This window comes from Eulemur rufifrons, chromosome 9 (assembly GCF_041146395.1).
Source record: "Eulemur rufifrons isolate Redbay chromosome 9, OSU_ERuf_1, whole genome shotgun sequence".
In the NCBI taxonomy this organism is placed as follows: Eukaryota; Metazoa; Chordata; class Mammalia; order Primates; family Lemuridae; genus Eulemur; species Eulemur rufifrons.
The window spans coordinates 13,925,105-13,939,963 of NC_090991.1; the positions used below are offsets into that span (position 1 = coordinate 13,925,105).

The 14,859-nt window shown below is 49.0% G+C and overlaps 1 protein-coding gene across 2 annotated transcripts in view; it reads left to right on the top strand.

The window, feature by feature from the left end:
• Nucleotides 1–14,531, top strand: part of LOC138391956 (NACHT, LRR and PYD domains-containing protein 1-like) — a 38,255-nt gene extending 23,724 nt beyond the window's left edge. For both annotated transcript variants that reach the window (XM_069482133.1, XM_069482134.1), the window contains exons 9-13: nt 6,623–6,885; nt 7,376–7,501; nt 10,650–10,791; nt 12,686–12,730; nt 13,165–14,531. In XM_069482133.1, the coding sequence (XP_069338234.1) occupies nt 6,623–6,885; nt 7,376–7,501; nt 10,650–10,791; nt 12,686–12,730; nt 13,165–13,487 (899 nt within the window). In that variant the 3' untranslated portion in view covers nt 13,488–14,531. The remainder of the gene's footprint in view (nt 1–6,622; nt 6,886–7,375; nt 7,502–10,649; nt 10,792–12,685; nt 12,731–13,164) is intronic.
• The last annotated feature ends 328 nt before the right edge of the window (nt 14,532–14,859 follow it).

Here is a 14,859-nt window from a genome sequence, read left to right on the forward strand (position 1 = left end):
TACCATAATAATAGCACCTAAGAGAGTTAAAGGAGCCCACGATCTCAGTAGCCTTCAGAAGGAGGTGAAGGCAAGGCTGATTCAAACAGATGCACCAGGACTCCTGTCAGGTTTAAATGCTGAAATGCTTCCGGACAGGGCAGGAAAGGGAAATTCTTTACTTGTGGAGACCACACACTACCTAACAACGTCATTCAGTGTTGGCCACAGAGGCGGGAACTGGGGCCTGGCTGTGGTGCGGCGTGGCAGGGGTGGCCGAGGCAGCTGTGCCGTGGTCCGGCCCAGGGCAGGCCGGAGGCAGCAGATGGGGGCACACAGAGCACTGTTGTGAGCAAGGGCTGCAGCACGGGCCCCCCACACCTGGCCACGTGGGTAGACCTGGCACCAGGTGAAACCCAGACGATGCTGGGTGCCAGGGACCTAATGTCTGTAGTACGGGGAGAAAGTGAGAAGAACCTGATGTGGTTCCCCAGGTCAGATCAGGACTCAGGCAGGGGCTTCCTCTCACTGATGACAGAATGATTGGATAAACAATTTGTGTCACAGCTTCTATCAGGTGTAAGCACTTTCATGGTATGTACAGATTAGTTAAGTAATGAAAGGGGACATATTTTTAATTTTTAACTTATATTTAGTTGTTATGTTAGTTTATACTGTCATTCCAGTAGTTCAGGATATTTGGCATCACCTCGACGTAAAAGTATTAATCTAGACTTTAAGTATGTACATTAAAATATTAGGGTTATCAATCAAAGCATATATATGAGAAAAATCATTTAGAATCTAATAGAAAAAAAAAATGGAATAAGAAAAATAAAAAGCAAGGAACTGCCCAGTACCCAGGACCCAGGAAGTCTTGAGGCCACAGAGGCTCGGCAGACAATTCAAGCTGCACACCGGGAGGGAAGCGCAGGGCAGGGAGATACAGGCCAGGGCCTCAGGAGCCTCAGGAATCCTGGGGAGCCTGGCTTAACAGACAGGGCCATGCGGAGTTCCCTAGGGAAGGTTCCAGGGTAGAGCAGGCTGAGGGAGGTAGGGGCAAGACAGCTCTGCGGGTTGTAGTGGTCAATCCAGAGAGGAGGAGGTTGGGTACAGGGCATGACGGCTCAGACAACAAGCTGGGACAAGTTATTCTTCCCCACCTGACAATCTGCAGAGCAATGAATACAGCCACGACAGCAACCATGCTGCCTCTTGGGCCCAGGGGTTCTCTGGGTGGACTGTCAGGAAGACAGGGGCTTGGCCAGGGGAGTCAGTGGGCTCAGCCTGCCATAGATCTGCCTGTGCCCAGCAACAAGGCCACTTGGGCTGCCGGGACTTGGGATGCTCAGCGCTGCACCACCACTCCCAGCTGTGCACCGGGTATCCCAGGGGAAACCTCACACAGCCAAGGCCTGAGCCAGACTGCACCAGCAGGGCCCGAGGGGACAAGGCCTGCCTTTAGCTCCTGCTCCAGAGCCCCTCATATCCCACTCCTAGAGGTGGCAAGCTGGCCCCTCCCTTTCTGAGACACCCTAGTGACAGCCTAGTCAGTCTCACACATCCATCAGGTGGGCCTGGGAAATGGGACTTGCCCAAGGAATTGGGTGACCCTCTAAGTGCACAGCAATCTAGCCTCAGTCTGCCAGACTGACAACTAGATCCGGACAGGAGTGACATCACTGTGTTGGTGTCACTGTCCTTTGAGGACTCCTGGGACATAGCTAATAAGAAGAACAATGAACAATTAGTGGGCAATCTTTACCAGGTGCCACACAAGGTACCGTATATATATTAATATCATCTGGATTTTCACAATGACCCAGTGAGTTAGGGACTCTGGTTTTCCCTTGGCGTACCAGTGAGGAAACTGAAGCTCAGAGAGGTGAAGATCCTTGTCCAGAGCTGGGACACTAACCCGGGTCCTATTTATCCCAGGGTAAGAGCTACACCCCCACCCCACCCCAGCCATGCCCAAGCCCATATTCCATCAGCCTTTTCTAGACCAAATTCTAAGCCACACAAGACATTATTCCCTTTGGATTCTGTACCCAGAGGAAGAGGCAAAATGCACAATGGCCACTATGAGCTGGCTGTGCACATGCCCAGCCAAGAAAACAACCCTGGGGATGGGCAAGGCCTCTTCCAGGAATCCCTGCTGCCTGCGCTCTGGACTGAAGCTATTTGTTGCCCTGGAAATGATGATCTCACTGCCAATCAGAGGTCTGGTTTAGGACTTGGGCACTGGCCACTTCTTCACCGTCATTGCTGAGGTCCTCCGTTGAGTGACCAACTTTCCACAGTGAGGTTCCTCCCACTATAGCTAGAGCTTAGAGCTTTCAGCCTCTCAGCTTCACCCTGGGGCCTCTCAGACCTCACCACCCTGGGCATTCTCACCCTCCTGCAGGACCAGCTCCGTCAGTTGCAGGGCCCAGTGCAAAATGCATACCTCTCCTTAGCCACGACCCTTGTTCAAAAATGATTAGGAAGACTATCAAAATGGTGACAGCAGAACATTAAACCAAGTGCCAGGTCCTTCTGAGCTCAGGGCTCTGAGTGACTGACCACACAGGCCACATACCCATGAAGCTGGCCCTGTCTTTTGGGACCCTCGCCTTCCCCACACCCCATCTCCTTCAGAACACACAGACCCCTGCTCTCCACTTCCTCGTTTCTGTCTCACTTGCTCCTCTCTGTGCTGCCCATGGAGACAAAGACACTTCACACGGCCACCTTGGTGGGATCATATCCCAGCTCCTCCCTCTCTTCTTCCCCATCCACCCAGGAGCTCACCTGAACTAGACTAGATTGCTGGGAACCACAGTGATATCCCTCGTCCCTCAAACCTGTGGGTTCTCTGGAACCAGCACCTTCTGACTAGTACAACAATAGAGTGTCTCAAAATGCAAATTCAGCAAAATGCATCTTCAGAAGATCTTAGGGCTGGACATAGCAGCTCACATTTGCAATCCTAACACTTCGAGAGGTAGAGGTGGGAGGATCACTTGAGCCCAGGAGTTTGAGGTTGCAGTCAGCTAGGATGACGCCACTGCACTCTAGCCCAGGTGATAGAGTGAGAACCAGTCTCAAAAAAAGAAAAAAAAAAAAAGACCTTAGTACTTTTTGTTCCCAGACCCCAAGGGTTACCAGGAGGACTGTGCCAAGTTGTTTAAGGAAGAAACAGAAAAACCCACAACATCCAGTGTGATGTGCTTGGTCAGGCTGCATTTTATCCATGGTAACAGCAGGTAACCCTTGCTATCCCGAGTGCTTTACAGACGCAAACCCATTCAATGTTCACAATGACACTGGGAGGTGGACGCTGTTATTGACTTCACTGATGATATGTGGCGAGGTCAAGTAATCTGCTCAGAGTTGCATAGCTGCTTAGGGCTTTTGCTGGGAGTCAGACTCAGGCAGTCTATATCATTTAACCACACTGCTAGATGGCCCTCAGGTGACGGGGCTCCCATTGTCCCTGCGTGAGCAGGAAAGTCTCTTTGCCTCAACAGCTCACCTGAGCCTGGAAGGTGCTGACAACACACTCAGCAGGGAAGGCAGGGCGGTGGCATAAAGGCCACAGGCCCAAGGGCAGGCTCTACAGGAGGGAGAGTCCCCGGCCCCCTAAACTACAGCTTGAGTAACAGTGGCCCAAGAAAACACTGGGAAAGGAGGAGAGAGCCGACAGGCTGACCCTGACACAGCACTTGTGATGCCCTAAACCATCAGCCTGTGTTCCCTGCTCACAGCTACATACACAGGGCCTGGCACATTGGAAGGGCTCAATAAACTTTTGTTTAATGAGCAGATGTGAAGCCATGGGCCCTAGACCCTGCCACGGAAACATGCCTACCCTGTGAGGGCTTATTCTGAATATTTCCAATGAGACCAGCTAAAGGCAGCTCTGGATAGAAGGTCTTCCTGCCAGTGAGATTTGTCCCAGTCAACACTCAAGCTTCTTCTCCTTCAGGCCATGATCTTCCTTGTTGCTTCTCTTCTCTCTCCAATCTATCAACACAAACGTACTGTCAGGTTTGGAGAAGGTGATTCTGCTACAGTCTGTGGAAAGGACAGAATATGCAAGAAGGAGGGCGACCAACTCATCTCGGATGGTCTAGGACTTAGTTGATCTTCACGCTGACAGTCCTGCATCCTGGGAACCCTCTCAGTCCTGGGCAAGCCGGGACACAGTCAGTCACCCTAGCAAGAAGGTAAGCTGGAGACACACAGCACCTTCAAGAATTCAGCCAAAATTAGCTTGGCACAGAGCATCTGTGAATGCCACAAACTGTGGTCAGAGTGCTGGGATCTGGTCCTAGGGCCACGACTGGGTGTGTGGCCTTGAAAAAGGCACTTCTGTCCCAGGGTTTCAGTTCCCGCATCTGACGCATGAGGACATTCGAATGCGGTGGAGGTCCAGGTGAGACCATCCACTTAGTGTCACTCATGACAGTGCAAAGCGGCAACACCTCTTGGAGAAGCAATTTTGGGAGAAACAAAAAGTCTTACCCTTTCACACACTTTTCCTATTCCTTGGTTCTTACTGATTTCATGGCAATAACCCAAGGGAAATACAAACGTTCTCTGCTAAAATATGTGCATTGCAGTGCTGCATATCATGGTGAGAAGTTGGCAACATGCTCAACCCTGACAGGAGAGGCGGGTGGTGAATTACAGGGTGATGCGTCCACTAGCAGGGATCATATGTTGTGGTCATTAGAAAGGTCTGACAGATGTTCGCAGCAATTGAAACTGTCATGGGAGAAACAGGAGACAAAGCTACATGAACTGTGATGGAACTATAAACAGGTGTTTCTGCAGAGAAAGACTGTGATGGAAAAGGGTACGATGGTGGCAATAGTTCTATTGTTTGATTGGTGGGATTCATAGGTGAATTGTCCTCATTGTTTCAGATGAGGTATGCCACTGTGGTATTATTTTTTATCCAAAAAATTCAATTGATAAATAAGAAAACTTCAGTAATGATTTCCATGGCTCCTTGCAGGATTAAATCATTCAATGATATTCTGACTGGTACCCCAGCCACTAAGGGCCTTGTTCAGCTTTCTGGATGTCCTGTTGCCCAGAAACCACCTGCATCGCAGCAGTTGCCAAGCAATGTAACTCCTCATCTGCAGGCCAGCCTCTCTTCCACCACCAGCCTTCATCTCTCAACTGTCTCCTGTGGCTCTAATGTCCTTACCTGGTGTACTGGTCAGAGGCTCAAGTCAAAGAAACCCATTCTGTCTGATTAAGGAATGTATTGGAAGATTCTTGAGTAGCTAATAGACTTAACAAAAGTTTCTACAATAAATCTAAGGGGGGGAAAAAGACAGTGACGCAATGATACTGAGAAAACAGAAACACAACCAAAGTCGAACCAAGAAAAATATGGAGAGACCTCTGCTGGAGACAAGGCTGCTGTGGGATCTGCCTGCCATGGGGCCACTGGACATTTGACTCCACTGCCACTGCCAAAATAACCTCTGTCTCTTCATCTTTGCTCTGCCCCTCTAGGCTGGAGGTCCTGGTTAGGGGCATCCACTTAGGCAAGTCTTGGCCATATGCTTGTGTCATAGCTGCCAGGGAGTATCAGCTTCCTGAGTGGGAGCCTCAACTTGCTTCCTGCCAAGCCCCACACAATGCAGGAGGAGATGGCTCTTCCCAAAAAGAGGAGTTTGAATGGTGAGTGGCCACTGTAGGGTCCTTGGCCACTTGACAATGTAGGCTACCCTTGATCACTCCATTTCCCACCATCCCTTCCTTCTTCTTCTCTACCTGCCTAAAGTCAACCCTGCAACTATCACTCAATAGTCCCTCCTAAGTACAGAATCTCCACCAGCACAGGTGGCTAGAGGTTCAATATCTTTCCAAGCTCCAGGGCCAAGGGATGGACCTGGGTATGAGTTTGGCTCAAAGAAGTTCCTGAGGTGCTCCCACCCCAGAGACAGTATTACCTGCAGCTTCCAAAGGCCCCAGATCCAGGCACAACCCCTTTTCCTTGCTGGATATCTTAGTCCTTTCAGGCTACCATAACAAAATCTTATCAACTGAGTAGCTTATATTAATAAATAACAGAGATTTATTTCTCAGGCCTGGAAGCTGGGATATCAAAGATCAAGGCACCAGCAGTTCGGTGTCTGATGAAGGCCCTCTTCCTCATAGATGGTGCCTTCCAGCTGTGTCCTCACAGGGTGGAAGGGACAAACAAGCTCCCTTAGGTCTCTTTTATTAGGGCATAGACCCCATTCATGAAAATTCTGCCACTATGACCTAATCGTTTCCCAAAAAGCTCTCCTGCTTTTATTTTTAAGGTGAGGTCTTGCTATGTGCCCAGGCTAGACTCAAACTCCTGGGCTCAAGCGATTCTCCCCCGCCAGCCTCCCTACTAGCTGGAACTACAGGCATGTACCACCACGCCCAGTCAATATTTTCTTATTATTTTGGTAGGCATTCCACTTTCAATACCATCACGTGGGGATTAGAATTTCAACATAGGAATTTTAGGGAGACACATTCATAACATGCCTCTGGGTTCTCCCAAGAAGGTCCCTGAGCCTAAGCCCTGGGATCTTCCTGTGCCGGCCAAGCCTGACGCAGTGAGGACACTAAGTCCATGCCTCTCTATTCCATCCTTTGACAGGCGGCCATGTGGACATCTCTCTGTTCCAAGTGGCCCACTTTAAAGAGGTGGGGATGCTCCTGGAGAAGCCAGCCAGGGTGGAGCCACATTACACCGTCCTGGAAAACCCCAGCTTCTCCCCCATGGGAGTTCTACTGAGAATGGTCCATGCTGCCCTGCGCTTCATTCCTGTCATCTCCACGGTGTTGCTCTACCATCACCTCCATCGTAAGGAAGTCACCTTCCACCTCTACCTGATCCCCAGTGACTACTCCATTCGGAAGGTGACACTAAGAGCCAGAAAGGCTGGGCCAGGGTGGGCTGGTGGTAAACATGAAATACAGAGAGCCCCCAGAGGGTTCCTTGACTGGGAATAAGGATGAGACTCTTGTAAATGGGAACCTCTAAGTGGGTGAACAGTCCTGTCCCCTGCTCGGCCACAGGCTGGGCTCCTGAGTCTCCAAGGTCTCCCCAGCTGGGTTCGCTGCTCCATCACTCATCTTTGCACAACTGTTGGCAGCCTGTTTCCAGGAGTCAAAGGATGGGAGGGCTCTGTACCTAAAACCAGCCTTTCCCCATTCTCACTTCTTCTCCAGCAATGACCTTGTTCCCACCCTGAAGATGGCAGAGGCCCAATGTGGGGCTGTCTGTGTGGCTGTGCTTGGGGAGAGAGCAGTGCACAAACACACAAACACAGAAGCACCATCTAACCTATTCAGACCAGATCCCATGGGGCAGAATCTTCTCTTAAGCATTGTTCTGTATGTTCCTTAGGCCATCGACGATGAAGAAAAGAAGTTCCAGTTTGTGCGAATTCACAAGCCACCCCCACTGACCTCACTATATATGGGCTCTCGCTACAATGTGTCTGGCTCAGAAAACCTGGAGATAATCCCTGAGGTGAGCAGCCCCGTGTTTGCTCCTTGCCGGGATCAGAGGGCAGGCGTGGGATTCCCTGTGGGGCAGGTCTCAGGGCTGTCCCAGGGGTGCAGCACATTCGGATTGGGCAGAAAGGGAGTGGGGTTTGGTGTGAGTGGGAATGCTGCAGAGATTGGGGGACAGGGAGGGAGGATCACACTCAGGATGTGGAGATCGATGGGGTTTGACTTGGGGTCACTGGGAAGTGCTTGGGCTGTAGGGAGCCAATGGCCTCCAGTGAACATCTGCAGGAACACACCTGCAGCCGAACACACTGGGTTTCTCATTGCGTCAGGAGAACACACACCATGGAAAACACGGGGCATCTCAGTAAAAGGGTGTTAGAAAGAACCTGCTGCAGGATTTGGCCCTTGGTTAGGTAATTTGGAGGAAGGTCTAAGGAAATCGAGATTTGCTCTAGATTGGCCATTTTCCACAAACAGGAGCAATTCTATAGGGAATCACAAGAAATCTCTACGGGGAGGGCAAACTAACGCAAGCACAAAGCTGTAATTGCTAAACAAGTAGCCGTCACTCATTTAGTACAGGGGGGGTGTTTGGCATTTTGTGGGCTGCCCAGTGACCTGTCTGTAGTGGATGTTCTGAGAGTGTGTCTGACTGAAGGACAACACAGCAGTACTGTGACCCTCGGTGAGTTTGTGATAACACTGAGGTCTGGCTGGGAGCCTTGGATCCCTTCCTGGGGGTCAGGGGCTGCTTTTTGTGCTTTCTCAGTCCACCCTTAGGGTGAAAGGCAGATGAGGTCAGGCTCCTGGGCCATAATCCTTCATATCCAAATCTTCAGCATGGCTCACATTTGCTGCGTAGGATCAGAAATGATTTCACTGAATGGTGGTCTGTAGTTGAACCAGGGTTACTCCTTCTTTCTTTCTCCTTTTGTTGTGAGATGAGTCTTTGAACCATCTGGCATAACAACAGCTGTGCAGCATTTAAGACTCAGGACAGGGTACACTGGACAACTGTAACACAGGCAGTTATCAGAAACAAAAGGACTATTAGTCTTTGTAACAGGTCTTCAAACCACGGGCCTAGATTATGGAAACCAGCCAATAAAACATACCCAGACTCTGGCTGGGTCTATTTATGAAAGCCAGGGGCCTGCAGTGTTTTCTTCCCTAGTCGGAAATTGTTCTACTTACAAGTATAAGTCAACAGGAAGTATTTCCTGCAGTGAAAATTCCACTTTGACTAGCTAATAAATTTTTGCCTGCAAGGTAAGGTGGGGGATGATGGATCCAGAAATCAGTTCAATTCAGAGCAGTAGCTGGGTCTGGGAAAACAAGAGGTTTGTTTTTCCTTACATGGTAGAAGGAAGCCATAGGGAGTCAGAAATAATAGGATGAAGATAAGGGAGATCGTATTAGTGTTTCAGAAGGTGTCAAAGTACAATAATAGAACAAGATTAGTAATGGAATAAAGGGACAGGAAAGAGTATTGGAGAATCAGAAAATTTATCCTATTCCAACATCTCGGGCAGAAGCTGTCCATCTCTGAAGTCCATGGTTTCTGAAGGATTTCTAGTAATCTTCAATTTAATGTCCTTAGAGGGACTAGGTATCCAGCACTTAGGAGAAAGTGACGTTTATCTTTTGGGTCGGGAAACATGACTCCAAGGATGAATATCTTGGAGTTTTCCTGCTGTGTCAGTTGTTAACAAGGGATGAGAGAAAGACACGATTCAGTCATTCAATGAGTATTTACCCAGTGCCAAGTATACGCTGTCTTTAGTGGAGATAATTCAGTGAACAAGACAGACTCAACCCTGCTCTTGGGAGGCTTATATCCTGGTGGATGAGACCTACATATATAATTAAAGATATAGTGACCAAGTACTATGATGTGCTGTGAACAAAATACAGCATTGTAAGAATGACTCAGGCTATTTTACACTAGTGGTCAGGAGAAGAGTCTCTCAGGGAGCGACATTTAAGCTGAGACTGCAGTGACAAGAAGGGCTCAGGCATGTGGAGATTTGTGGCAGAGCATTTCAGGCAGAGGAATGTGTGCAGAGGCACAGAGGTGGAAGCAAGCTTGACACTTCCAGGTGACAAAAAGGAGGCCAGTGTGGCTGAGCTTAGTGCACGTAGCAAGAGATGGGTCGGATCAGAGGCACAGTCTCCTAGGGCTCATTGGCCCAGTCCGCCCTGATATGGATTTTGGATTTTGCTCTAAGTAAAGTGGCAAGTCCTTGGAGGGTCTTAATCATGGTAACACAAGCCCTGATTTACTTTCAAAAAGATTCCTCTGGCTTCTGGGTAAGAATGGGTGATAAGCAGAAAAGAGTGGAAGCAGAGACACAGGTCAAAGCTTGTTGCAAATCCAGCCATAGTGATGCACACCTGTAGTCCCACCTACTTGGTAGGCTGAGGCACAAGGATCACTTGAGCCTAGGAGTTCAAGGCCAGCCTAGACAATATAGCAAGACCCCATCTCTGAAAAAAAAATGCTATTGCAAGACTACAGGCTAGAGTTGAAGGTGGCTTCACTAGGAAGTTAGCAGTGGAGATGGAGGAAAGTTGATGGATTCAGGGTATATTTTGGAGTTAGAGCCAACAGGACTTGGGAAAATGGATGTGGAGGGGAAGGAGTTAAGGAGATGATCCCTAATTTGGAACCATTTACCAAGTTTGTGGAAACCGAAGAAGGAGCATGTTTGGAAGACAGTTGGTAATAAAGAGTTTTGTCTGAGGTATGACTTGGGAAAGGGGATGCATATAAATTTCCTGTTAACTGAAAGCAGGTCAAATTTAGGATCCATTGGGAAGACAGGCTTTGGGCTGGAGGAATGAGAGTTTGGATTCAAGATGATGGAGGTGGAGGAAGAAGGATCTGGTTCAAGATGTGGGGAGAAGGATCTGTCTTAGGACGGATGAGGACTACTTTTAAGGAGGAGTCCTGACTCATCCATGAGGTACCCAGCTGTGTCCTCATCCTTCTGAGTCAGGACATGTGGAAAATGGAAAAGAGCACTGTCTGACGGTGGTGACTGATTTCAGTACAGCAGGTCATTGGAGTGTCCCTATGGGGTCAAACAGGGCCAAGAAGGTGTCAGATGTGGGAAAGATCTCACTTGCAGGATGAACAGGATGGCAACTCTCTGTCTCTTCAGGAACTGGAGCTCTGCTATCGGAGCCCCAGAGAACCCCAGCTGTTCTCGGAGATCTACGTTGGCCACTTGGGGTCGGGGATCAGGCTGCAACTGAGAGACAAGAAAGACGGGACTGTGGTATGGAAGGCCTTGCTAAAACCAGGTAAAACCAGGGCAAGTCCAGGGAGCCCAGAGGTAGGGGGAGAAAGAAAGTCAGTAAATGTGCGTGCATGTACATGTGACAGTGTACATTATCACAATTTATTCACGAGAGGAAATAGCTCATAGAAGTTAGGTGGCTTTTTCAAGTCACATAACTGTTGTTATGACCAGAATTTAAACTCAAGTCAGTCTGACTCCCTAAGCCCTGTGCTCTCCCCTGTGCACCATGGTGTCTCCACACTGCCCTTGAATTAACAGATCTTGACATCCACAAGGCTTTTGGCAAAGCTTCTCAGGATAGCCTGGATGAGGGATGAAAGAATAAGAACTAGATGGTTATGTGGTTCTATGGATTCAGCCAATTTTGGCAATAGCAGATACTCTCCCTGGATCATTCAGTATTTTCCAGGTAGACAAGAGGGAATCACCCCATAATACTCTCAAATAAAAAATAAAAACAAATAAAATAAAAAGAGAATGAATGTTACAAATTTTTAAAAAGAGAAAATCAAATAATGAACTTTCAGGGATGGAGAACTCTCACAGCCTTAGTCCAGCACCAACACGCAAAGAACCCAAATCCCCGAAACAATCCTACTAGGGACAAATGTCAGCTGTCATAAAAACGGAGCTGCTTCCTGGCCTGCTACAAACAAGCTTCACAGCATGGTGGCAAGAGGGTGGGCTTTACTCAGTCCTGGCTTGTGTGTAACCACAGGTGGACTAACCAGCCCTGGGTTCGAATCCCACTCTCACACTTACTTCCTGGGTGATCTTGGGAAAATTACTTAACTCGTTCCAGTCTCAGGTTCCTCATCTATAACATGAGGATCATAATGACTAACTTGTAGGAATGTTGGAAAGTTTAAATAAACTGATGCTTGTACATGTCTCATGCCATGGTCCTTAATAAATAGTAGTAATATTATTCTTTTTGCTCATGTTAAGCCAATCTCCTCCTCCTGACAGTCTGAATTCTACCCCCTGAAGCTCACAGGAGAAGTCTATCTCCTTCCCCACGGGAAAACCCAGCAAACTCTTGTTGGGATCATGGTCTCTCTTATGTCTCCTCTTACGGCAGTTAAACATCTCCAGTTCCTTCCATCATTTCTCCTCTATTTTGGTCTTTAAATTCTTTTCTGTCACCATCCACAATAGATGCTCCACTTGATGAATGAGTCAGGATCGACTCCCAGACTATGCCATCAGCATACGGGCTGCGGAACACCCTCCTCCCTCCATCCACATGGACCCTGTGCTCCCTGAACTGCAACCTGAACTCCCTTCTCCTTGTGTCCTCCTCGGGCACCGTGAGGTCACACTGAACCTGGGATCTGCTCACACTCTCAGGCCTCGTTCAAATGAACTACAGCAAACTCCCCCTTTCTCTCCTTTGCAAAAAATGTTTTAAGTCTCTCCTCTCTCTTTTCTTTTCTTTTCTTTTTATTTGTTTTTCCTATTCAAATTCCCTAATTCTTCCCATGTGCTAAGATTGCTTGATCTTGATTCTTGATTCTGACATCCAAATCCAGAACACACATATTTGGTCTGTGCCAGTCTACAAGGCCAAACAAGAACAGGGAAGTAGATTTCTACTAAGAGTAAGGAGATATCAAATAAAGCTTTATCTAGCAAGGGATTTGGTTAGTTCTCCAACAGGGATTCAGTTCAGGGAAAGACTGCAATGTGTGGGAGAAATTGCTACTGCTCATTCAGATGACGTCTCTCTCTTTATTGGTCTATGTTCATAGACTCTGGGCCTCGGTTTCCACATATGCATAAGGAAGAGATTCTGAATCAAAGAATCTCATAAGTGAGTGGGAGCTTGGAGGTGTATCATGTGTATTAATAACTACTACTTCAATAGATGCTTATTTCTCTCTCTTTTCTTCCAGGAGATCTTGGACCTGCAGCCACTCTGGCCCCTCCCGCCCCCATCGGTCAGTACCAGCTGTTAGGGAGCACAGGAGCCAGTGAGAGTTCTGGGGTGTACTATCTGGTCCTGGAGAGAAGGGAAGACAGAGCAGAAGGGACTCTATCATTGCAAAGCTCACAAGGATTAAGACCTGGAGAGTGGTGCATGCCCCGGGGCAGAGTCCCTCCCCATCCCCCCTAGTTCCTGCCCACACAAGTCTTAGAAGCCCCCACTCAACAGCCTCAAATGCCCCCATCATGAACCCCACTACCATGTCCCCCTTCAGCAGAATACCAGGCTAGATGGTGACATGAGGGAGGGCAGAGATGCCTTTCTGATGGTCAAAGGCCTTTCCAGAGGGAGAAGGAAGCCAGGGATACAGCAGGGAGAGAGAAAAGGGATGAATGTGGGGGCTGGAGGTGGAGGATGTGGTGGGAGCCCTTCTTTGTTCATTGCCAGCCTCACCTTCATCCCCGGACACCCCGGCCCTGCTGCATTTCATAGACTGGTATCGAGAGGAGCTGGTGGCACGAGTGACATCGGTGGACCCTGTCTTGGACAAGCTGCATAGACACGTGCTGAGAGAGGAGCAGTATGAGCAGGTGCGGGCTGAGGCCACCAGGCCGGCCCAGATGCGAAAGCTGTTCAGCTTCAGCCAGTCCTGGGACCAGGCCTGCAAAGATCGACTCTACGAAGCCCTGCAAGAGACCCACCCTCACCTCATTATGGAGCTCTGGGAGAAGTGGGGTAGCAAACAGGGGCTCCTGTCACCCAGAAGCTGAAGTCTTAACACCCCACTTTGGGTGCTGTCTCTGCCTGACCCTTCTTTGGGTCTCAGTTTCTTCAACTGTAAACAAGTTGCTATCTGACTTGCTTCCAGCACTAAAGTGACGGAGCTTTGCTGCTGCTTCTGAGCATAATATGTCCATGCCCAGCAATGCTGCACAGGTTCCAGACTGTCTCCTGTGGCCTTCCCAGGGTTCAGCCCAGGTGGGATAACAGCATCTGAGGGAATAATGTCCATCTGGAGCTGGCAAGAGTCCCACAGACCTTGCAGAGCCTCATGTCGTGGCCACAGCAGCCAAGCCCAGAGCCCCTCCTGTCCCATCCAGATGCAAGGAGGTGTAGGAGGAGCATAGGACTGTTCCACTCTGGCTGGAGACAGACAATGGAAATGGACATGTGTCCTTGGGGAGGTTGAATGGGTGATAAATTGGGGGGGGGGGGGCAGTGTGTGAAGATTTATGATTTATTTTTCAGTTGTTGTTCTATCCAGCCAAACCCACTCTTGCTGTTGGGAGTCACCCCAAAACCAGCAGTAGGGGAATTCTCACAAGGGAGTGCCCCAAACAGTCCCAAGATGGAGCCAGTTGGATTCCAAAGAAGAAGCCCTGAACAGCAGAGTGATCAGTCCAAAGCAGGTGTTAGTGGAACTTACACAGAGTGGGCTGCAGTGCACCCTCCAGGCCGTAGAAAAGGGCTGTTCTAGCTAGGTATGTCCACAGCAAGGGGGTCAGGGAGGGAGTTTACATGATGGCTTAAGGAATTTGGCTCAGGGCAGGGGCCAGTTTCCTTCAGTGTTTGGGGCAACAACCTAGACACCTTTATCAGTGCCTGCGAATGTTCAAGGCCCTAGTTCTGCTTCGAGCCTACTGGGAAAAACTGCAGCTGCCTGGGTCGCAGAGCAGTCAAGGCATCCTGTGATTTTCCGTCAGGACACAGAAAGAAAGTAGGGGCAACTGGGGGGACGCTGCACACCTTGTTGACTCATCGACTTTTCTGCCCAGACTATGTTGCTCACATGTGCAATAAAGTTTGCTGGCTGTGGGGACCCTCCTCTGGAGATCAGAGTGTTCTTGAACTTTTGTGTCCCAGCTCTTAGACATGTCCTGTAATGGAATGGTGTCCCAGGACACCAACACTTTGAGAAAGATGTTCTTTACCCGAGATCCAGGTAACTGTGGCTATTGTCTGGTCCCACATAGGATAAGTCTGCATAGAAGGCACAAAATTGTCAGGACTCTGCACTCAAGTCTCGGGCTCTCCACTTCCAAAGACCAGAAAGCTGTACATGACGAACTTGCTGCTTTGAATAAATTGCACATCAGCTGCCTGCGTTAGCAGTTTTCTGCTGAACGTGGCAGGTGTACAATT